The following is a 25171-nucleotide window of genomic DNA, read 5'->3' as shown; positions in this document are numbered from 1 at the left end:
TACTTTACTTTTTTCAGAGAACAACTCATTGGCACATAAACGTGTATTCACGTATGATGTGTATGATGAATAGCGTATCAACACTGTTTGCCATCATGCAGTTCGTCTATAATGCATGTAATTCCACTGAAAAAGTGCACACATATTTACAATATTTAATTTTAAAAAATCCCAGATCACTGTGTCTGAATTCAACATCTAATATACAGCATGAACATAATACATGTAATTTGATTGCAAAAATTGCATACATATTTAAACTATTCAATAATTTTGTCACTCGTCATTATGTGTCTGAATTCAATGTGAAAAATTAACAGCAAAATTAGGTTAAGACGAAGCACACGTACGTTCATTATGTTCCAGGGTCTATGAACGGTGTCTGTACAAATTTCATACTGTTAAAATTTTCTCCTATGCGTTTCCGTGTACATTTATCCATTGCAAATTTCCAATAATTAACGCTTGTACACCTATTCGTTTGAACGACTACAGCAAGAATAATTAACAATCAACACATGCTTTCAGCATGCATATAACTTTTACTTCAGATTTTGTGAATATTGAAAAAAAAAAACGTGTGAAAACTACTATACTAATCACTGCACAAAGTGCAGAGAACGACTTGTGTATATGAACTTGTTTTTCCATAACAGTAAAATATTTTTTTATATAAAAAAATAGGAAATTAATAACGAGTTCATAAACAAACACCATACCCATGTAAAACCCGAGAACTAAGTGCAGTAGGCCTGCGATGGTCATGAGTCATGTTTATAATTTTTTTTTTAAAAAGCCGAATATATGTACAATTTCATACCCATTCAATTTCTAGCTAATAAAGACGACATTATTTACTGGTCAACTGATTGCGTCTAATAACACTGCCAAGCCCAGCAAACATCTTGGCGGCATTCGTTATTTTTTAATGTTTATTAAATTGTGAGAATCTTTCATCAACCACCACATTGTTTGCTGCTTGGTTGTGTACGCAGTTAAAGAAACACATGTCGGCTATTGTTTGAGCAACGATTGTATACAGAATTAATTGAAGACAATCACAAAAACGACTTACTGGCTTTACTCATGGATCAGTAATAAGATAATGTTTATTTGGGCATAACACTTCAAGAACCTGGTAAAATTGTTAAATCTCAGAAGCAAAGCCATGATCATATTAGATTCAAATATGTAAACGAACTCTTCCCCCAAATGATAATAAACATTTTACACGCACTTTCTCGTACTTTAAAATAAGTATTTTTCCGGGTACAAGAAAAATACACGTACATGTATTTAAAATTTCAGGAACCACGCCACGATCGTATTATAATCGAATTCATACATGATCTCTTCCCAAAAATGATAATTTTTTTTGGCGCAAAGTGCAGAGCTACGCCATGATCATATTATATTAAAATTCAGATGCGAACTCTTCCCCAAAATGATATTAAACGTTTTGCACACTAGTTCTCATACTTAACGAAAATGTTTTTTCCCGGTACTAGAAAAATACACATACATGTAATTAAAATTTCAGGAACCACGCCACGATCATATTAAATTCGAATTCATACGCAATCTCTTCCCCATAACGATAATACATTTTTATACACTATTTCATGTACTTTGAAGAAGATTTTTTTCATGTGCGAATAAATATACGAAATTTCAGAAGCCACGCCACGATCGCGTTATATCCAAATTCGCATTATACCGGGGTTGCACTGTACTTCAGAAACGTAACTTACTGTTTCTATCAACTTCCTGTTGTCCATCAACACTCTCTTATCTTTGATATCACTACTCGCCAACCAGGTTTTGATCTGGTCTCGCAACCGCTGAAAAAAATGAAAATGCATTTATTAATATGTTGTATGTTGAGAATTTCTCGAACTTTTCACTGAAATTCTGTCAACCTGCTATGACTAAGTAATAGATTTTTTCTGAGAAATATCAAAGAACAAAAGTAACATTATTTGCCCAATTTCTCATCTTGCATTCTCTGACAAAAATCATAATCCACATGTACAAAATCTGGGCTTCCCAGATTCTGTGGCAACTCATGTTCTCACAGCAGTAACCTCCCTAAAACTGCTTTGCTAGTGTCAGACTTTCTACATTTGTATTATTTGTACCTCATTATTTTTATTTCTTTAGGTTGCTAGTTAAAACAGGGTTGTACTGTTCTCTGAACTGCATTTTCTAGAAATTTAATACCAGAAGAAAAAGGAGGATTATTGTTTTACAGATAATACTGAATCAATCTTCTTTTTGCAAAAATGTTAAATTTTAATTTCTTGTTTACATTCTCCCATGTCATTCTGTCATCTTCTGTAAATCACAAGATAATAAAAACAGAAACATGACTAGAACCATGTTCAAAGAACACAGAATGTCCTGCCAAGTCACCACAGACCACACAATCAAAAGCACATAAGCAACTAACCATAAACAGAAATATTAACCCAAGTCACTGCCATATTTGTGGCAGGGCATATAAAGGCAAATACACAAACTATGATCAATTGCCAATTATTTTGTACATTCTCTTTTTCTGCTAAATACAACATTAGTGGATAGCATTTTTATTTTATTTGGGAGGAGGTATAATTACTCAAATGAATGACATGCTTCCAATGACCATACACCCAAACTGGGAAAAATTATATTGGGATTTAAATTTTCTCATGCAAGAACATGATACTTTACATCACATTTTGTTATTTTCCATATAAAAATCAGTATTTGATATGCTGCACTTTCATATAAAATGTGAACTAATTAAATATTAAACCAATGTTTAATGACCTGTGATATTCCATAACATAATGCAACATGCATACTGAAAATTTAACTACAAGTTTTAGACAATCTTCAAACTGCAGTTAAATGATTTATTATTCTTTCATTCAAGCTTTCCCTTACCTGAAGTTTTTTAATCTCTTTCTTGAGATCAGCTTCATATTTCTCCTTTTGATTTGCATTTGCTGCGCTGTGTACCTGAAAAGAAAGAAAGTGTTCATTTACCATAAATGTATACTGGAACCATCGTCTCAACAAATCTGTGCTTGAAACCAGGGACCATCATAAGATGGGACATGTGTGAAAAAGTCAATCTGGTGTAAAAAAAAATTCCTCTAATCGACAAAAATGCATCATTTTTTCATCTTGCAGTGCCAGCTATCATATCCAAGCACTTCGGAATGTGCTCGGTTGTCAGTGAGTGATAGCACTCGTTCCAGGAATGGAAAAAAGTGAAGCCCAATGGCCCCTAACAAGTAAACAAGTGGGGTCATTTAGAAAAAGAAAATGGGTCACATAATAGGGGTGAAACGATACACCTGTGCTGCGTATCAATATGATTCAGGATACACAGTCTGCAATACAATACATATCGATACATACATGAACCTGACAGTCTTTCCATCTATGGAAGGTAGGTACCCTTTCATGAATATTTACATTCTGGTCCTATTTCCAGTATGCAGACTACAGAGAGACATATAGTTATCATGTATTTATATGCAATTCTCATTGATGAGAAGATAACAATAATTTCAGACAACCTGTTGGTGGCAGCGAGTTTTATCCAATGTTTTAGGCCATTTAATGGTGGCTCCATTTAGCTCTCTTAGTTTTGTACAACATGAATGATTTGAAAACATCTTATTACCAATTTCGTTTCTCAGTTACATGTGTAAGACATTATGTTATCTTCAAACGGAAGAAATGGTGCAATTTCCTCGTGCACAGAAAATCTCATCTGGAACAAATTCGGGCATGGTAATAAGCTTGAATAACAACAAAATATATTACATTTTACTAGATGTAAAAGACTGTTGCATCCACAGGTACTTATATGAATTAGTGAAGAATGAAAACTATTGACTACACCCAGTCCATATCATCAATTTGTTTTTACTTACACAAGGTGATAAGCTTGATTAGTTTGAAATCTGCCCCATTGCTCATTCTATGCTAAATTCTTTTATTCCTTCAGTACATTCATTCACTGGATAAATATCTCTGCATAAAAAAAGAGAAATTCCATATTCGTTCCCCATTTAAGGAGAGATGATGACAGGATTTTATCTTAAGGGAAACCTCCCTCTTTATCAAATATATAAGGAAGGGGAGTTAGAAATGGTTCAAAGGTCAATATTTATCTAAACTTCAATATATGTCTCTTTCTTCCGGCTCCACTTTCTTAGAGCTCAAATGAAATCAACAGCTTTGACACGTCACCTCTAGTTGTAAAAGCATGAATCTGACAAGTATTTCTGAGCATACTGTGCTCCTTTACCTTGTATCAATATTGTTCTGTGCTTCTTTCTGAAGAAGCATATACATAGCTAGCTTTGTCAGCTTGAATATGTTGGGAAACTGACCATTGTGACTGTTATGTACAATTTTCCAGAGCTCATAGATCTTATCTTTTGGACACATGCTCCAAAATCGGATTTTTCACTAACATAAAATTCCTTTGTTGTTGTTGGGTTTAGCGCAATTTTTCAGCACATGATAGGCTATGTATGGCGGCCAGTATTAATGGTGGAGGAAGAACCCGGGAAACCCCGGGAAGAACTACCGACCCACGAGAAGCTACTGGCAAGCTTTCTCACATATCCACATTGGCCGAATCCTAGACTCGAACCCACGCAGACAGAGGTGAGATGGCAGTGATCCATAACGGAGAGCGTTAGAAACTTCCTTTGTTAAATCAGTACTATAATGACTACTATGCCAAATTTCTTATCTGTTTCCTAATGCTGTATAAGGGTATTAAAAATTACTGTCATCATCAATATCATCAGCAAGTATCTGCCGAACAAAATCATAATGAACCACGCCAGGAAGCAGACATTTTGGGTTTACTAGGTAGCCCATATTTTAAACTACATATTTGTAAAGCTATCTTCATTAATGGTTTCAAACTAGGCCATAATGTGTATTCCCAAGCATGTGATGCTAATCAAATTTATGGTAGTTTCACAACCATTCATGTCGTACTTGAAGAACCCAGATATGAAACAGCTGCTATCCAAAAAACAGATTTCGCAACAAAAACGGTTAAATAAAAGAAAATTATACTTTGCGGAGCACATTTTCATATGTGGGATTTTCAGCAAATTTGTGGGAGTTCAATCATTTCACTTTTCTCCAAGCACGTGAATTCATACAGATTTTACACAATTCACACAACAGCACACCTTGACAGCATCTCAGTGCAAGTACTTGACCCTGACATATCTAATGACTTTCCTGTGAATAATCTGTCGCTCTGCCAACTTGCTGTTTGTCACACAGAGAATAAGCTACACTGATTTCTGATTTGTGGTTATTATTTAACCTGGACTGGAACAAGCATTAATCACAAATGAGAATTTAATGTCAATATTTCACTGTGCAACAAACCGGTAGCACAGCTTTCAAATCAAACAAAGGAGTCAAGATGCAATTCAAAGTAAAAGTTTTGTGTGAAAGTGGTTATGAAAATGATGAGTAACATACTTCATTATACATGTGGAACATGTTTGAATTGTATGCTTAACATACCTCTGGGTTACAACAAATGGTATGGAATGGGGGGGGGGATTATGAACCATGTCATTTTGTGTTAACTTACAGATGGTGAATGGTTATTCTCAAATAGTCTTTTTTCGTTTTTGCTAATAAACATGTGTGCCAGTGACTGCAAATGCTTTTTCAGATGGATTATAATATTACAGAATAACAAGACAACTACTAATAATTATTCATGACTGCTAAAGACTAAAATAACATGCATATGGTAAGTATCAATTCTCAGTCTCTTTTTCTGATAATGTGTGTAGTGTCAGCATAAAGTATCAATGCATCGATGAATCGTTTCACCCCTAGTCACAAATACCCTACCTCTTCACTGTAAAAGATAAAAGGTCAAGATGTTAAATCTCTGTAAATAGTATAGTAAATAAAAGGTAAAAAATACTTAAAAGGGGGTCAAAATGTGTTACATAAATGTAGGTTATGGTTGTGTATCTCAAACTAATTTTAATCAAGTAATACACACCTGTAACAATTGTTTAGTTGTCTTTTCCACGATGGAAAACCCTTGTCCATACCAGATATATATATCCTCCTGTTCTAGAAATTAAGACGTGCATCAACACAGTATGCCTTTTTGTGATAGGCTCATATGCATTAGTGCAGGTATGAGGGGATCGAATAGTGATAGTGACAGGTAAGTGTAATTAAAACTAGTTTGAACCCCACACACAAGCTGCATTTTAACAGTGGCAATACATACCAGTCATTATTGCTTAGCTGAACTAGCCAGTAAGGCAGGAAGCTGATAACTGTAAAGGAGTAAGTGACAAATTACTCACTTTATATTCCAGCCACTCAATTGTCATTGCCAGCAGCAGCCTGCTTCTGCAGCAACTATTGGACCCAGAGAAAAAAAAATTACCATTGCTCTGGTTTTCTAATGACACAAGATCAAAATGATAACGTGGTGCATGGTTGCCAAAATGCAGACTTCAACATATACACCAACTGAGATAGGCTACTTCATGTGCTTTTATCCCCAGAAATGAGGTGTCTCCAAAAAGCTCTCTGGATGGTGAGTGAAATCCATCTAGAGATGGTGGATTCTGAAATATTATCTGAACCCTTTAGTGGGAAAATAAGCATTTGCGTATCTTTCTTTCTCCTATCAGCAATTGTTAAACAAAACCCAGGTGACCTAACAGGGCAAAGGAGTCCATCTTGATTGTGCCCAGCACAAATGCAACTGAGACGGCTATCTCTATCAGGGTTTTTAAGCACTGATGGAAGAAAACTTGGCTGAAATAATAAGGAAATGCAATTCACAAGTCTGTAATCCTCCGGGAAATGGACAGTTAGATTCCCAATTACAACTACTGCTATTTAAAATTAATTCAAATAGAAAAACAACACACAAAAAAAGAACATGAAACATGCAAACTGTGCTTAAGCCTTAAGAGTAATTGCACAATCATGAGGCTGAATATAAAAAAATTGGAAGTAGCTCAAGTCTGACTTGGGGATTTACAAATCACCCCCACCCACCCCGATTTCCCAGGACAAGCTCAAAATCAGTCCGGGAAAGCTCAAATTTCTAAGGCACATGCTTGCATGCAAGTCCACAAACTGAGAGGGATATAAGACACAAGAAATTTAACTGAATGTCATGTCTGGCAAATTATAGTAACTCGGTGCAAGCTATGTTAATAACAAGGGGCAGTGTTCATTTCCTAATGCTTTATGTTCTGCAAAGTTTATACTTTCATCTCACCATAATACAAATAGCAATACCTATGTGATAATAAGAATATTTACTACTGAAAGCAAGTTAGAACAAAAAGGAATAAATATATATATTTCACTTATCAGTTACTCTGCAATCATATTTGTATCGTCAGGGATTCAGACTTTCAGGTTCTAAGTTAGCCTCCAGCATTTGATGTTGATTTTCAAAAATTATTTTGATGCAGTTGCAGTTTCTATGGCGTATGTGTAAACTGCTAAAAGTACAACTCTTCTGAGTTTTCTTTGATAGATATGTTTAGACATAAATGTCACTCATCTCTAACAATTAACTATCAGGAGGATTTCATTCAAAGAATAATTATGTTAGGAAGATGTAAACCCACAGGTGGTGTTTATTATATATTGACATAATAATTACAAGATACCACTTGGCAAACAATTAAATGGACAAAAATATTTGCTCTCAAATCATTCTCAAAGTTGGTTTCTCAAATATTTTTATGTATGTCACCAATTTGAAGGCGACTTTATGAAAATTGTTAAATCCCTGAGTTGTGAGCATAAATATCATTAGTCTTCCTTTAATTTGTGCTCTCCCTCTCTCTTTAAACACGTAGCTAATCTTTTCTACCTACTGTTTATGTCTATATATAAAAACATGTCTGCTTTTGCACCTCCAACTAAGTCTGTTTTTAAACTCTAACATACACACCTATTTACGTACGTTATTTACACATATATATTTTTTTAGATAATATTAACTGATGCAAAGAAAACAAAAGTTTCAATAAACAAAATATGAATTCCTTCAAATACACATTATCTCTTATTGTTTACTCATGATGGGGCAAGCTCAAATTTTACAAACACAAGTCCAATATTCCAGATAGTTTGCCTCAGGCAAGCTGAATTTTATATAAAAAAAATTAAAACCTGCTGATTGACTGCATTGCAACAGACTTGCGATTTATCAGGTCAAAATGTTTTTTCCGACCAAGATTTTTGTTACTTTCAAATGACAAGATAAAATTACTTTCAATTAAAATAAGGAATGGAAAATGATCTTATTAAAAAACACAAATCAGTGAAAGACAATTTCAAGTGTCCAAATCCCCTCCACCAAGCTGTATATAAAACTGAAAGGTCACCCCCTAACATAGACATAGCTTCAGCAGATGTTCTACAATATCAAGACAGTGACCAAAATCATCACTTCTCATATTCTGAGATGCTATTTTCAAATGAATTTGGGCCCAATGCATGGATGTCTAGTGTATAAATATGTCATATCATAAGAGCATCCACGGTGGATGCAGAAGGTCATGGGTTCAAACCCTGGATATGTCATACAAAAGACTTATAAAATGGTACCAGCAGCTGCCTCAATTAAGTGCTCAGCAATAAGAGGTAAGTATTAGGACTGGTTGGCCTGGTGCCAGGATAATGTGACTGGGTGGGATATGATGCCACATGTCTGCAGCATGATGCCCTGGTGCTAGACATCACTATTAACTACATCATGAAGATATTGTAGTGTTATGACTCAAATTATTAAAATTAAAACTGTTAAAAATCCAACATCATACAAACACACCCTATTTACTTTTACATTGGTAAACATACAATTTTTTTTATCAGCACACAAAAAATAAACAAATCATGACAGGTCAATAGTCTAAGCATAATACAGATCTAAAAAAAAAAACAAAGTTAACAAATTGCTGACCCCTCCCAACTGAATTGATAGGTGTAGTTGTGATCCATTAATTATTCTGAAACATTTCTATAATTTTGCACTGCCATAATAAATATACACATAGTTTCATTTGAATTTATTGCACTAAAATGCCAAATAATAGCCTTAATTTTAAGGCAAAATGGTAAAAAGATCATGATACTTTAGAGCTGTATATTTTTGATGTTCTAACAGTGTTCAGCTATTTCAACATCTGTATGTACAGTATCTATTGTTGGAGACATAATTTACGATTCAATCAGCTTTTGATCTTGTAGACCATAAAATTTTGCTTGAAAAACTAAAATCTATCAATGCAGTGAAAACTCCATAAACTGGTATACTTCTTACTTAACTGATATAGTGCAAAAAGTATCTTTAAATGATCAACTTTATGAAAGTAAAAATATTAATTGTGCGGTACGAAAGGGCTCTATCCTTGGACCTCTGTTATTTGCTCTATTTATCAACGATTTACCTTTTAAGATTGGAACTTCAGTTTCTTCCAATGACCTCTACTACACTGTCTGAGATGGGCAAAACCAAAACGGTACTTGAAAAAAACTTATAAGATGCTCTCAACAGACTTTAAGTATGGTGCAAAGAAAACAGTAAGATCATAAATACAGAAAAAATGAAAGCCCTACCAGTTACAACACAATAAAATGAGCAAGGCTAGATAGCAACAAACTCCAGGTCCTATTTGATAAGGTGAGCCTTAATATGACCTCTCAAGATAGAATTCTTGGTGTATTCGTAGATAACAATCTTGCTTGGTCTATTCACGATAAACATGTTTCAAAAAAGGTTAATTCTTTTCTTTGACTACTGAGGAAAATCAAAACATACATTCCTCTTCAGTAAAGGGTTATCTTTTATAAAGGTTATATTCAGCCATAGCTGGACTACTGTAATGTAATTTGGGGTAATACCTCTAATTCAAACATAACAACACTTTTAAGATTCCAAAAGAGGGCTTGCCATTTAATCCTAGATCAATGTAAAGACAATTTTCCAGGATGCAATGAATAATATAAATGTTTTAACAATACATGAAAGAATATTTCTTAGAAAGGCCAAATTGATGTAGAGAGTATCTAGAAAAGCCATTCCTGTCTATCTAATCAATATCTTTCACCAAAGAGATGCTGATGGTACTCAAAATTTAAGGTCCGTAAGAAGCAAAAATTACAGTATACCAAGGTCAAAGAATGAATTGTTTAAAAAATGTTTTCAATATACTAGTCCAATGGTATGGAACAACATTCTCAGGGACATAAGACAGGCTCCTAGCATTTCTTCTTTTCATAATCAATGTCTTAAATTGATGAAATCTTCAGAAAACTGAACAGTTCTAGTATAAAAAATACCGCCTGCTGTTCTGTAATTTTGTTTCATTTTCATAGTTAAATTTTTCAATGCAGGATGATACTTTATGTTTTATATGTTTAGGTTCTCACAGATGCCTGTGCATGTGTTCCAGGCTTGATAATTTGAATTTTAAAATTACTTATTTAGTGTCAAGCCAGATTCTTCACATCATATTGTATATACTGTACATAACAGAAAACAATTAAGGTAGATTAGTTCTGTAACTAAGTTACCTTCAGTCTTTATTATTATTATCATCACCACCTATACTACTATACTGGCCTGCCCAAGACATGGGTGATGTGTGCCCCTGCACAGGGTGCTGCAACTAAGGGCTGGGTTTTCCTTATCAGCCAAGAGCCAGGTGATTTACCTGGCTTCTTTTACTTTACACCTGGCTACTTAAAAAGACAACATGTATCCTCACTGGGGGAGGCCTCCCAAGAAGTCTAAATATAAAGTTATCAAAGATTTAGCTTTAAAATACAATTATCAGTGTATCCCCAGGGGAGTAAAATTGAGGTTAAAGAAAAACAACCTTGGTGCATAATGGGAAACACTGCAATTATGTAGATCACAAATATACTGGACAATGCTATGTTATGGAATTCAAGACACTTTGAGGTCAAGGTTACATTCTGAGTTTACTTATTTTTGTGAAAATACGAAGATAAAGAAAAAAACAGCAAATCAAATACTATTTAACCAAACACCTAGTAAACAGACATAAAATAAAACCTTATATTTGAAATCTTTTCAATGGAATGTTGTAACAAAGCTATAAAGTGAGTGGTTACATTAACAAAACCCCTCTTTCACAAACCAGATGCACTTGCATGTTGGCTGTGTGGATTCGGTTGAAAAAAGGTTTAGTTCATTCATATACTGGCTTTAATTCTTCAGTGTTGTCTATGAACAGCAAGAGTAAAGTTTTATCAGCAACAAAGAAATTAGGATGAACAGTATAATCTGAAAGATGTGCGTTTGCTCTGATGTGCATGGTACAGGGGTTGATTCAAATAAGTTTTGAAGTCTTTTCAAATGCCACTTTATAGCAAACTTTCATAAAGTAAAAAGATTTTTTTAAAATTAAGGGTAGTAGATTAAGCATTTGTATTAATTTGCAACCACACTACTGTAATCTAGTTAAAATTCATTAGAATATATAACTTGTTATTCTCTTTTTAAGCCATATTGCCAAAAGTACACTGAATATGAACATGATAGTTTTTAACAAGTGACAAATATGTATACTGTGTGTCTTGCTTTGCTACCACTTCTTGTTCAGCTCTCTCTTCTCCCTGTTCTGTTCAATAGAAGTCACTCCACCCTAAAATTCAAGTCTAGCTTGACCCCTGCACCCAGTCACATTATCCTGACCAGCCCTTACACTAACCTCTTAATATTGAGTGGCTAGTGAGGCAGGTGTTAGTACCATTTTCTAAATCTCTGGTATGACTCAAAGTAGGTTTGAACCCACAACCTCCTGCATCCAAAGCAGACACTCTAACTACTAGACCACCGGAGCAGTCATTATACAATATGGGAGACTAATAGTGAGCTATGTTCTACAGATATGTGTCATTGTTAATAACAAAAGCCTGAATTGCATCTTTGTTTATAAAATAATATGTTTGAAACAAGTGATCTTATTTCAAGCTATCTCTCTTCATTAACATATCAGCTTTACAATGTGATTTGCCTGATGCAAGAAATGGAAGAAAAAAAAAAACAACAGATAAATGCAAAAATCTGATACCAGCTGTTAGGGGTAAAAGGATCAATACAATATTTTTCCATATTGATACTCATAATGATACCAGATATAAAAAATACAACGTTATTTTCACCTTCAGCAGTCATATGTACACTGTCATTTGTTTTATTAAAAAAATATTAAAACCCACTCACCTTCCACAAATCAACACCAGATGACTGATGAAATCTGCCCCCTCCCCACAAATTCCATTTATCCTGTTAGCATGTTCAATCGCTGATATGTATCAACATAAAGGTGATGTTTCAGACTTGTTCATCCTGGACAATTTAAATACTTTGCCGACTGATTAATAACCACTATTTACATGGAACTTCTTTGTTGCTTCTTATCTTGTCCATGTGTATTGAATTTTACGTACTCTGGCCTGCTAAGCAGGGAAATATGTTGCATTCAATTCTGATATCATGGTTACTGTTTACTTCTTTTTGTTTTGGTTTCACACCATTTCTCAGGCAAGATAAGGTATAGGCGGTGGTGTTGTCAATCATCCATTCTGGGCCACAGCAGTTGTTTTGCATCTGCAGTAGCAAATACAATGTGATGAATTTGGTTCTTAGTCAACTTCACTTTTACACTTGGATTTGTTTTGGGTAAAATTTTCCCTCTTGGAGGAAATTGCACTATTTCTTTTGTTTTGAAGATGACATTGTAATGCCTTCTAAATGTAAGTGGTGACACGAAATAAAATGTTTTTAAAGCATTCAATCTGTGCAAAAATGGGCATTTTGAGCAAAATGAGCTCTGAATCTGGTCAAATGGAGCAGCCTGCAATGGCCTAAAAGGTTCAATTAAAATCATTGTTTTTGGAAATATTTTTTAAATCATGTCAAGGATAAAAACTGCACATGAGCAAATGATATCTAAGCATGTCTTGTAACCTGCACACTGAAAATACATCCAAGATGATAACACAAAACAGCACTAAATACCACTGACAGACCATCTAAAGACAAAAAGATCAAGTACATATGTGTATTGATAATGAATCACATTGTAGGCTGTTTATAATGAATCACATCGATACATGGAAGGTGTACTGTTTCACCAATAATACAAAAGTATTACACCTAGAATGATCCCTTTGCACTGAAGGCTTGAAGTAGGGACATAAATGTTCCGTGACTCAAATGGTGCTTATTCTGAAGGAAGAGAATTTTTCTCATCCTTCCTTGGCCACTTACTCTCCTCTTCCATGATAATCCCTCCTGAGTAACATGTGGCTGTCTTTGAACCCCAACAACCTTAATTCCAGGAGGCCATATAGAAGATATCCATGGCAGTACAGGAGGATCTCACACAGGGAAGGAGTGGATATCGTTCTGAGCTCCTTTCCCAGTAGCATACATAAATGTAGGCTTTGTTAATGTAGTTTGGTATTTCAGTAATGTTGAGGCAGGTGGGGAATTTGATCAGATTCCTGAACATATACCTCAATTCAGCACATGTTCTCAAAGCCTGTACCCTGTGACAAGTATCCTGACTGACCACCAGCGGTCTAAACCCAATGGCTGGCAACTGGTCAATAAAAGATCACCTCAGGTCACTGGCTACATAGATCTGAAGGAAGAACATTCTTAATGTCTGAAAGAGCAAGAACGACATATTATCCTCTTGAGGTAGAGTGAACTGCTCATTGTGTCAGGGGTGGGCAACCATACTCCATAATCGGGCTCGGTTCTGCCTGAGCTTTAGATGGTGTTTCCTCTCCTATAATATAACCTCCTCCCCCCCCCCGACATATATATATATATAATTGCACATATAAATATTTATACTTACTGTTCTGACCCTGAAGAAAATAAATGTGCATTGAATAGTCTTCTATATAGGCCAGAGGCCTATATTATTGAATAAAAAGATTATATTTTAAAATCTTTTCCATGGGCAAAGAGATGTTTGAAAAATCTGGTTTAACAGAAAAAAAGCAATAGTATGGAATTTTCTGCTCAAGATCTTGCTCTCCATAATGTTTAGTTTCTTTCCACTAAATATCTAATATTGTTTTATATACCATTACATACCATTCCCCCTTTCTCTGAGGCTCATCTATGAGGTATTGAAGCACAGATGAAACTGGTTAAGGTGCTGGGCACAGTTGTATCCTCTATAACTCTCAAAATGTTGGGAAAATTAATATACACTTGCATGTCTTTTGTCCACACGGCTTGGCACCTTTTTTTTTATCACTATACCCTATTGAAATAACTTGTGCACAAAGGGGTTAAGAACAAGGACTGACTGCAGCAATGGGGAGGGCAGGAGCTACTGAGGTACCTCAAAAAAATAAAAAAGGGGCAAACATTGATAGTGAGAAGAGAAAGAGCTTATGGGGTGGGGGTGTTGGTTGTATACTCATTTTATAATCATGTTAAAGAATAATTTTCAACAAATTGCTTTCTTCCTAATAAAGTTGTTACTTATCTGTATAAATTACCTTTGTTTTCAGGGTAACCGATCTCTGAAAGATAAAGAGGTTTCAATACACATAATGTGCACCAGCAAAAACATTGTGTATTACATCACTGCTATTTGCATGTGAATGTGGAAATATTCTAGTGTTTCTGTTGATTCAGTACACAATATACAGTACAAAACTCAAATCTTTTTTATTTAAAAGCGGGACACTTCAAGAAGCAACAACACTGAAACTAGATCTTGTTCAATCTATGAGTTAAATACTGATGCTGTGATTTCAATGCAAGTAATTATGAAATTTCAGCTCATCCTGAGCAAACCTCCAATTGCCAATTATGGAATGTTAACTACAAACTTTGGATCTTGCCTGTCCATAACAAACCCTTTTCACGCACCAAGTACTGCCTTTAATGTGTTACCTTGCTAGCCTTGATCACACTTGTGAATGAGAGAGTAGGATAAAAGATCAATTAATATTGGATACTGTAATGAATTTCACTTTATAAGACTTATTTAACTGATATTTATTTCTTTAATTGTTGCCACCAGAAGACATTACAATTTCAGTAATCAATTTTTCTTTGTATCTTGTTCATTACTGTGTACTGAGCTTCAGTTTTAAAACAAAATTTAACAAAATATATGACTTTAATTGAAAGTTTCATGAAGCTGATTCAAAATTTGCAGGCACTAACTGCTGTTTTCAACACCAAAAACAATATATAAAGGTTTCATTTACCCATTTTGTGATTTTATTCACATTCAGCAAATAGAGACTTGATCGGCAACTGTAATTATGGATGCAGTTTCAACAGTTTATATGTGCAATTCTAGTTAAGATTTATATTGGGTTTGCTTATGCTATGGATATATATGCTATTAAATGACAGGAAAGAAACTAAATTTTAAGCATACTGGTGATTATTGCATATCAACCATAATTATATTAAAAGTATAACATCACTTTATCGATCTCAACTGACATCTTAAGATCTCATATCAATAAATACTGAAGTCTCTCATACTTTGATTTGACAGTTGATGCCTTGTTCCCACCAACTACTGAAAAGAAATGTTGCTAAGTTTATGGACCCCATTTGCAAGTTATTTTATGCATAGGTGACTATACTAAATTGCCCCTTATCATATACCCCGATTCTAGGTTCAAAGCACCAACTTTATGTACCTTCTGCCAGATGTCTTCAAATGTTTCTACTCCTTCTGTCACTTTTTTAAGGCATCTATCAATCTCACCTGAAAGAAAACAAATGAATTAAATAAAACAGTAATTTTATTTTGTGACACTTCTCATAAAAAAAAAAACAGAAATTATTTGAATTCTTAAACATGTTCTTTCTTCAAAAATACAATACACACAGACAGGCTATTAGATCAAACTTCTTGCACTAAAGTTTGCTAGTACTCAGTAAACTGGAGAAATTATTGTAAAATCTGGAGAGCCATACCATGATATGATGAAGTGTGATACAGCATGGTTTCACTGTATAAGCACTAGTTTTATTACAATACATATCAAAGCATATCCATACAACAGGAAATGGACAGTGCAAACCTGAAAAAATCTAATAAGAAACACACATTTCACATGTGCAAGACTAAACTTGGTAATAAGCTTGTTTTCATAGACCTGAATGCCTTTTTTTAGAACAATATATTGAGGGCCCCAAGTGGTCTAAAGCATATACTGTTACAGATCATTGACAACTCACCTCTGTATGCATGAGTTCGGCCAATGTGGGTATGTGAGAAAGCTTGCCAATAGCTTCTCATGAGTTGGTGGTTTTTTCTGAGGTTTTCCCGGGTTCTTCCTCCACCATTAATACTGGCCACCATATATAGCCTATATTGTGCTGAAAAATGGCATTAAGCCCTACAAAAACAACTAAGTGGTGAAGGTTTTTTTATATATAAAAAAGTCATTTTCCACATTACCTTTCAGACAATTTTCTTTGTAAAATTCCACTTCCCTGATGAAATTTCTGACATCACAACTCGTGACAAAGGTTCCTTACCACTTAAAGGTACACTAACCTCACACATCACTTGTAAGAAATTTCTGATTGCATACTTCTGCTTCTTATTGACTGCAGTACTATTAACATACATAGATCTGTCTGATATAACTATCAAGAGTCATTTGCAACAAATCAGACCAACCATTAAAATTCTCTATTTGGCATCCTCTAAGCAATCTTCTAGCATAATGCCTAGTCTTCAATTTCTCAAATGGCATTCAAGTATAATTTCCTCTGATCATAGTTGACATTAATAAAGCCTTTGAGATTAATTTGATTGCAGACTACATTTTCCATATATTCTACAATCTGATTTATACAGTTCTTAAAATGACAACTGTTCATTTTATTTTCCTCCTTGCTGCCCAATATGCATTGGAAGGTCATTATACAAATGCTCCAAGAAAATATGTATCATAAAATTAAGGTGAAGGTATGTCAACATTTTTAGATCAGTAAATGGATTAAATCTTGTGGATTTTTTTATGTCAAAATGAAAGCACCTTGTACTAGGCAAATATTTAATTATCCCTGCAACCATTGTTTAATATTCCTGCACTGGTACTGATTACACCTTACATCTGCTTTTCCTAAACTAATATATTGCCAGTCTGGCAAAGTAAATGTCCTTATCAGTCAATCATATATATCTGGAAACATATTTCAGATCTGTATTGGTGCCTACATGACTACTTGGATGTACATCATCCATTTGGTTCCACTCTGCTCCTTCTTTGCTTTTATTTATTTGCTTGAAACTGGGGGATATCTTTCCACAAATCTTGAAATATAAATAACATTCTCTTCAGAAAAATATGTTCTCGATTAAGATGGCTTAGAAAGCTTGGTCCAGTTTAGATCAGAATATAAAAACAATTACTAATAGGTGACAAAATGTCTTGCAATATGAAACAGCAAGATTCCAATGTAATAACGTCTATAATAAATATACAACATTCTACATTTTCTGTGGAATATCTGTCTGCTCGCCTTGCCAGCTGATTTTCAGGTCAAACAGGTAATCTCCCCTTGTACTGCAATGCCGTTAATTTTTTTAAAAATATATGCCTTAGGTAAGTGAAATGGCAGGATAATGACTACACACAACAGGTTTTGCGTACTCAGATACATGCTGAATTACCTAAAAGTCAAACACATACCGGACTCAAAATAACTCCAAGTATAGGATTAGGAAACTAAATAGGAAAACGAAAGAAAATCGAACACTCTATCACATCAGTTCAATGTACATGTCTGCTTTTACCTTGAAGCTTTCGCTTGTCAGCCATTGCTATGAATTCTCATGCATACGTAATAGATGCATGCTAGAAGAGCTCAAAGGGGCTCATATAATGATTTCCAAGCGTGATATAACAGAGAATCCTTCACTTATATTTCTTTCCAAAATCAAGATGGCTACCTTACTCTTGTATAGCCTTATCGCACATGCTAATGTAATATCATCCGCATTAAAATGTGCAAGATATAATTATATTTTGCTCTCAGAAATCAGAAAATCGCATTATCTAATGACATAAATTGTGTCTTCATGGATGCTTTAATTTAAAAGAAGCCAACTGGTGAATTGATAACTCCAGACTTTTGTACCAGTATATTGTATACAAAGGATGCGTAGGAATATATCACCTGAGTTATTTATAGATGTGCACCGGAAATGAATTATGGGAACTTTGTTTATGCGTGTTTGTGAATGGAAACTGTCAGTGGCTTGATCATGATATTCACCTGGTTCATAAATTATCTGCTTGGCGTAAGATCCGTTGTATATAGATGTATCCTCGGTTTAATTTGTATTCCAATGAGGTTTCTCTTGGCATGTAATTGATTTCCAGACTGCATGGAAAGAGCAATTTGTTAAACATAATTAGACCTACTGTATCGTTAGCTACAATACTGTTTATAGAAATAGTCCATCAGTTAATATTGTTCCTAGTATATAAAATACCAGTGTTATTAGCAAACAAATAATGAAAACATCAGAGAAGTTTTTGGAAGTGTAAAGCTATTTTTTTTATGTTATTCTCATTATTTGAACAGAAACATTAAATATTATATCGACACTGACATCAACATTGTCATTGAGTTGGATAAGGGAGATAATTTTTGCTGCCAGACAACACGTTGTTACGTTTACAAAGATGGGAACAGGTTATTAAAGTCGTTATACAAATAAAAAAAGTACACGAGCGAAATATCGCATGAAAAAGAGCTGCTTTCTGTGTTTTCCGTTCATTAGATCAGTAAAAAAAATTGTTGAAAAGTTGGAAATCTGTGCTAAGAATGAACAATTATGGATGTACCACCGTATTGGCCTATTCTATGATTCTGTTCAGCGATAATTTCTATAAACATTGGATTGCATGCTGTTTTTAATTGAAAGTGCAATTTGTATCATGTAAGAGCGATCATCCTTTTCTTCTGGAAAGTTCTATTTATAAAGTGTACAAATATGTCCCACATTTCTATTCTAAATGCATATGAAAATGTGATTTCTAAATGTCAACATGAAGACCCACTCCATGACATTCTTGAACTTGTAACCCAGAAAAACCTATTTAATATTTATATCTTTGAATCATACAAATAAATACATTATTTAAAAGAAAGAAATTACTACCTTAGAACAAGACTTTATCTTAATCCAAGTTTCTAATTTTGCAGATTGTCCCACACCTACTTTATCATCTGCTATCCAACTTCTCAGCTTCCCACTTGAACAGATTCTCAAGAAATTCCTGGGCATATTGTCTATTTCTGAAATCTTTAGTAGTTTTTTCCCCATAAATAAGATATAAACACATTACATCCTATTAATTGTTCTCTTCAACATAATAGCTTATTTTTATAAAATACTGAAGTTTTACTAATTTTTTTATAAGACTGGTTTAATTTACTTGACATCTCTTGCCATTTTGTGGCATTTTTACATTGAATTTTGTAAAACAAGTTATAAACCTGACCTGGCTGAAATGCTGACCAAAACAGTCCAAAGTAATGCATTCACCCACCCTGAGTTCACGAAAACAGGTGTCCTGAATTTACCAGGCCATCATTGAGCTTCCTACATGTAGTATTGTGAACTGATATGATATATTGGTGCTTCATTGCCTTCATTATCTGCTAGCACTAATAGGTGTATACATGACACTTTATTGACTTTATCTGTATAGACTATTATTGGGCCTTTTCCTGTAGGTCAAATTGTCTCATAATGGATATTGTCACACATTTTGTAAGTATCAATTACTATGCTTCAGTTCCTTTTTTATGTGCTGGTTTTTGTATATAATATAGAAACTTGTTTTATTACTGTATAGCTTCTGCTCTGATCAGATAAGGACACGTAAGTTTTCTAGACATAATTTATTCTGCAGCATCTAGCTCATGCATGTTACTATAAGATGCTTGAGTGATGTTTATCTGTATAGGCAATCAGTTGTCCTACCTACAGGTAACCAGTGACTAGAATTGATTATATAGCATCCACTATCTAAATATAGCTATGCTCTAATTTTACCTATACAGGTTACGTACGCCCATGTACAAGTATCATGGGTAATTCTGCATGAATACTCACATGTTCATAAAGCAGAACATTCACTATGTATATACACCACTCCCTCGATAACTTGCACCCTGATAACTTGCAAACCCGCCTATAATGCTGGGTCAGGCGTGGATTCCATTTTTTAAACCAGAAAATATCCCAAAAATTGATCCCTATTTGTTGAACTTGAAGAAAATCGCGATCCAAATTGGTAATGGAAACATTGATATATCACTCATTTTATCATTAAAAACGGTTGATAGGACCTGGAAATTTTAATCAACATTATGAAATATCAACAACAAAAATAGGTCATACAATTTTTTACATATTGTTTCCAAATGACATTCCTCGTACACCACAATTAACGATATGTAAGGAAGTTTCAACCAATGAAAATGTCACGCTGAGTGGAGGCATTACTTTAATAAATAAATACAAATTAAATAATTTTGTTATCAATTGAAATTTGTGTTCTAGTTCTATCTTTTAGTTTCTTATAAGTGTAATTGTCATAAATGCAATGTATCCTCTTGTAATTAAATGTAAATTGTGTAAATCTTTCGTAACACCTATGTCTGTGAGCGTTTCTCTGAGAACCTAATTAAGTGTTGACCATGTTTTGATAACTGACTTGCAGAAGTATTTGTTGTATTGTTGCACTGAATTAAAAACTGGCCTCCCTTGTATTATCACATTAATTATGTCTTTCAAATCAAATAAAGGAGGTGGAATAAAAGAAAAGTTTAAAGACATGAAAATCCTACAAACTTAAAATCTAGCGGCCCTGGTCATATGTCGGGTGAACTCACTTCATTTGATCAATCGACACTGTTATAAATGTTATTGTGTATATAACATAAACTACCTTAAATTAACTGACTCTTTTATAACTCTGATCAAAGATAGCAAGGCAGCCAAGCAAAATGAATACTTCATAAAATAAAGAGCTTGATTTCACAGATACAGACCATTGTGGGCAAGTGAGTTTCAGAGAATTCTTGAACTGGCACTTAGAGATATAAATGATGATATCACAAGGATGATAAAAAGTTTCATTATTATTTCCAGTGAAATCATGATATCAGTATTATACTAATTGAGCAATACAAAAATAGAGTTTCGATGTAGACAATTGTCTCACAAAATAAACGTCACATGTTTTTGAAAAACAAGGAATCATTTAGTGGTGTATCAACATTTAATCTAGTTCCCTGTTCTGTGGACTGCTGATTTGGCAGGATACTATTAAACACCACTATGGGAATCAAACTCATCAAGAAAGCAAAAAGCAGTGACTTGATGCAGATTTTTCTTGTACACATGACGGTTGTTGAAACCAGTTGGAATGATCTTTTACATGTTGGATTACAGAATTCACAACATGCCACCATCCCTCTCAGTCTCAGCTACAGTGTAGGGATTTGCATGGTAACCAACAAGGTCACATGGATGTTACTAGAGTGTATGCCACTGGAAAACAGTCATATAACTAATTGGAATCATCAGAGGGAAGTTGATCGTTTTCACCAGCATTCCACAAGACCATCCCTATCTCAGTGACAGGCATACAGACCTTCCCATCCCACCCTATCACAGATCCCAGTAGTTGGAAGGTTCCAATCTTTCATGGCCGAATGGGGAAGATTTATGACATCATGGGGACCCAACAAGTTTCCTGGGGACTCTATCACATTCAGCACCACTACTGAACATTGGGACAGAGTTCTTTAGATACAATATAGCACTTACCAGTTATATTCAACCTAAGCACTTCACTCAACTCTTTTTCACTCTTGGGTTTACAGCAGATGTAACAACGGGTCCTAATGCCGTCCATTCTGGAGACTACACAATTAGTGTGGACTTGTATGAGGCGTGTTTTCATGCCCCTACTCAAATGACTTCCAAAAGTTCATTGATTGCACTACAACCGGCTCCAAGCAGCAGATGAGTTATCTTTTGGACATGATTTCACATGTTACACTTCTTTCTGTCAATCTCCTTGTCAGCAAGAACACCTCTGATCTTGTACCCTTTCAAGATTCGATCAACTAGGTCTGGAATCAGTGTTCAGGTAAAGAATCAATGTTGAGGTAAAAAGTACGTGTCCCCTATCAACAGGAATTGAATTCATGCAATGGTAGGTTCCATGCCTGTTTGAAGCAATCCATATGCTAGAGAATTCCTTTCTGGCCGAGTTTTGCCCAGTGTGTTAGCAGATGGCTTAGTCCTTGGTCGCTTTATTGGGCTCTCATAATGATAATGTGGTTCAAGTGAAGACTAACCTGGGACCATTGGGCCAATTCTCACAACCTACAGCAATAAGAGGTTGCATCTCAAAGGCAGGGAAATGATTTGGACTTGCATTGGTGATAACTCTGCAAGCACAACCTCCTGCAATCATGATTGCTATGGATGTGAATCCATTTTGAACTACCACAGGAGGTGGCCTCCGCAAGATGATTATTTACATATAAACATCATCGAGATAGACACTCTTTTGAAAGTATTTCATTGGTTGCTGGAGAACCTACACAGAAATTGAGTTCTCTTTCTGTCTGATAACATCTCCATTATGCCTCATCCCAAACAGCAAAGTGGAACAAGTACTCAGACCTTTGTATTATTGTTGGGTATTTTCAGAAGTTATGTCCTCATTGAGAATCCATGATTAAGTACAAATGTACTAAGCTGGATAATATGTGGGCAGGCTCGTGCTTCTGCCAGAAGGAAATGATACAAACTGAATAGTCTCTTCATCTGTCAGTTTTGACTCAGTTGTCCTATGATGGATCTATTGGTGACAAGGTGGAATGTCAAGACCTCAAACTGTCTCACCAGTCCTTAACACAAATGCCCTGAATAATCGATTCTGTTTCTATAGATTGGAATGGCCAAATGCATACATGTCTCCAATACCTCTGATCAGGAAGGGGATACAGGAATCAGCAAATCTGAGTGCCTCATCCTGATTACTATACTAAAATTGAAAATATTGGAGCAACCTCATCAATCATCACAACAAAATCACCAGAATTGAGCTGTTCCCTCTTTTGAATTAAGAAACCATGATTGCAGGTGTTTGACCCCATCCCAGAGTAGATGAATCCGCATGTTGGAGTCTTATGAAATGCACCTTTAAGAACAGTTTTTATAACAAATGGTGGAGAATCCCTCTAGCGAGATGGCTGTCCACCTTAGAGGCTTATGAAGGCAATGTAATATAATCTAATGGAGTGCACAAGAGTGCTTCATACCAATGTAGGCACCCATATGTCATTAGATAACTTCATATGACTCTTCAGTGAGATAAAGCTCCAATCACAATTAAGCCTGCCATTCCACAATCACTTGCATATTGTGCCATCATGGAGGAGAGGATATCGAACAGACCAAAGAGCACTTTATACCATTGTAGGTATCCATGCCTCAATAGCTAACTTTCTATAGCTCTGATCAGAAGAGTTAGCACCAATCAGTTAAACCTACTGTTCCATGATTACTGGCACACTGTTATCATGGAAAAGTGGATATTGGACAAACCAAAGACCTATCCAGTCTTCTTCATTTTGGATATCACCTGGCCAATGACACTTGATCCTTGCCCAAGTAGAATTTATCAGGGGGATTAACCCGGAAGAAAAGACACCATCTGAACTGCTCTCAAGAGCTTATTTAGTTCACCTGTATTATAGGTCCTGCTTCATCACTACTTTGGCATTCAGCAGGCAAAATCAGCTATACATTTCTTATTAGTGGATTCATGTATTTGCAGTTACTCCATGATGGATTAATATTGCTTGCTGATGAATCCCTTGCTTTTATTACCAAGAACAGGCTTCCATTCATGAAAAATTAGATCTTGCTGATAAGTCCCATCTATTCTGGACATTTCTTCTCAGGGTCATTGACAGGACCAAGTCTGAAGTGGTATTTTAGGAACATCAAGTCATTACATCAAGGTAGATCACACCTTGTTTTACCTTCAAGGAAGGAAAGAATGAGGTATCAACCTAGGCATTTTTCATCATTAATAAAGTGGGCCACCTGTCCTACATGTCGGACTAACCCACACTAATGAACATGCTTTACATATTGGGTCATTCAGCATCCTTATTGCATATGAGTGAAACTGTTTTCTATCATTATCCATGCTGTGGGATGGAGATCCAAGTACACATGTACAATTCTCCAGTTCTTTTCAGAGATCTCTCATCCTAATAGGCTAAGTTGATAGGGAGAAACCTTTACTCATGGCACAAAGGTTAACTTTTCAGATTGTTCAACAGCTTCATACAGACATGGCTTCCAGTCCGATTATCAAGAAGCTGTCTAACATACCTTAGGGGACCTGAGATGGTTTCTCCTGGATAAGGACTGCTCTCATGGCCTAGTGGTTAGAGCATCTGGTTCAGATGCGGAAGGTAATGGGTTTGAACCTCAGCCAAGTCATACCAAAGATTTATATAAATGGTACTAACAGCTGCCTCACTTGGTGCTCAGCATTAAGAGGTTAGTGTTAGGACTGGTCAACCTCGTGTCAGGATAATGTGACTGGGTGTGACATCATCCTACATGTCTGCGGCATGATGCCTGAGTGCTAGACATCACTAAAAACTGTCACACTGCAGACATTGTAGCGATATGACTGACATTTTTTTAAAGCTACGTTTAAAATCCAAAACACACACATTCTCCTGTATAAGATGATGTATGTCCCTCCACCTTTTGCCAATTTTCTTAAAGTATTATGAATGGGTAACATATTTAAAGAAGAAACCAGTTTTGTCTAGTAAAATAAATTTCTTCAGGAATACTTGCCCAATCATAATACACACATACCTGCCCAGCCTTCATGCAGTTATATATAGATAGAGAGCATGCCTTATGTTCCAGTAGTAGTTCTTGTAGTAATTGAGATATTCTGCGGGTTTGGCATCAATCCCTCTATCAAGAGGAGATATGTCTGCCTGACCACCACAAGG

The 25171-nt window shown here is 35.1% G+C and overlaps 2 protein-coding genes across 5 annotated transcripts in view; one reads left to right on the top strand and one right to left on the bottom strand.

The window, feature by feature from the left end:
* Nucleotides 1-18049, bottom strand: part of LOC149802614 (CCR4-NOT transcription complex subunit 3-like) — an 80361-nt gene extending 62312 nt beyond the window's left edge. For 2 of the 4 annotated variants that reach the window (XM_089951920.1, XM_089951922.1), the window contains exons 1-5: nt 17880-18049; nt 15766-15833; nt 14599-14622; nt 2929-3003; nt 1752-1841 (exon numbers count right to left, since the gene is read on the bottom strand). In XM_089951920.1, the coding sequence (XP_089808046.1) occupies nt 1752-1841; nt 2929-3003; nt 14599-14622; nt 15766-15833; nt 17880-17904 (282 nt within the window). In that variant the 5' untranslated portion in view covers nt 17905-18049. The remainder of the gene's footprint in view (nt 1-1751; nt 1842-2928; nt 3004-14598; nt 14623-15765; nt 15834-17879) is intronic. The other 2 variants (XM_089951921.1, XM_089951923.1) reach the window with 1 other exon arrangement.
* Nucleotides 18050-18299: 250 nt separating this feature from the next.
* Nucleotides 18300-25171, top strand: part of LOC149802613 (centrosomal protein of 131 kDa-like) — a 79639-nt gene continuing 72767 nt past the window's right edge. Inside the window, exon 1 of the mRNA XM_089951919.1 lies at nt 18300-18386. The gene's annotated coding sequence lies outside the window, so the exon portion shown is untranslated. The remainder of the gene's footprint in view (nt 18387-25171) is intronic.

The sequence above is a fragment of the Sinohyriopsis cumingii genome, chromosome 3 (genome assembly GCF_028554795.1).
Source record: "Sinohyriopsis cumingii isolate HCF-2022 chromosome 3, ASM2855479v2, whole genome shotgun sequence".
Taxonomy (NCBI): domain Eukaryota; kingdom Metazoa; phylum Mollusca; class Bivalvia; order Unionida; family Unionidae; genus Sinohyriopsis; species Sinohyriopsis cumingii.
This window is presented reverse-complemented; position numbering and strand designations above follow the sequence as displayed.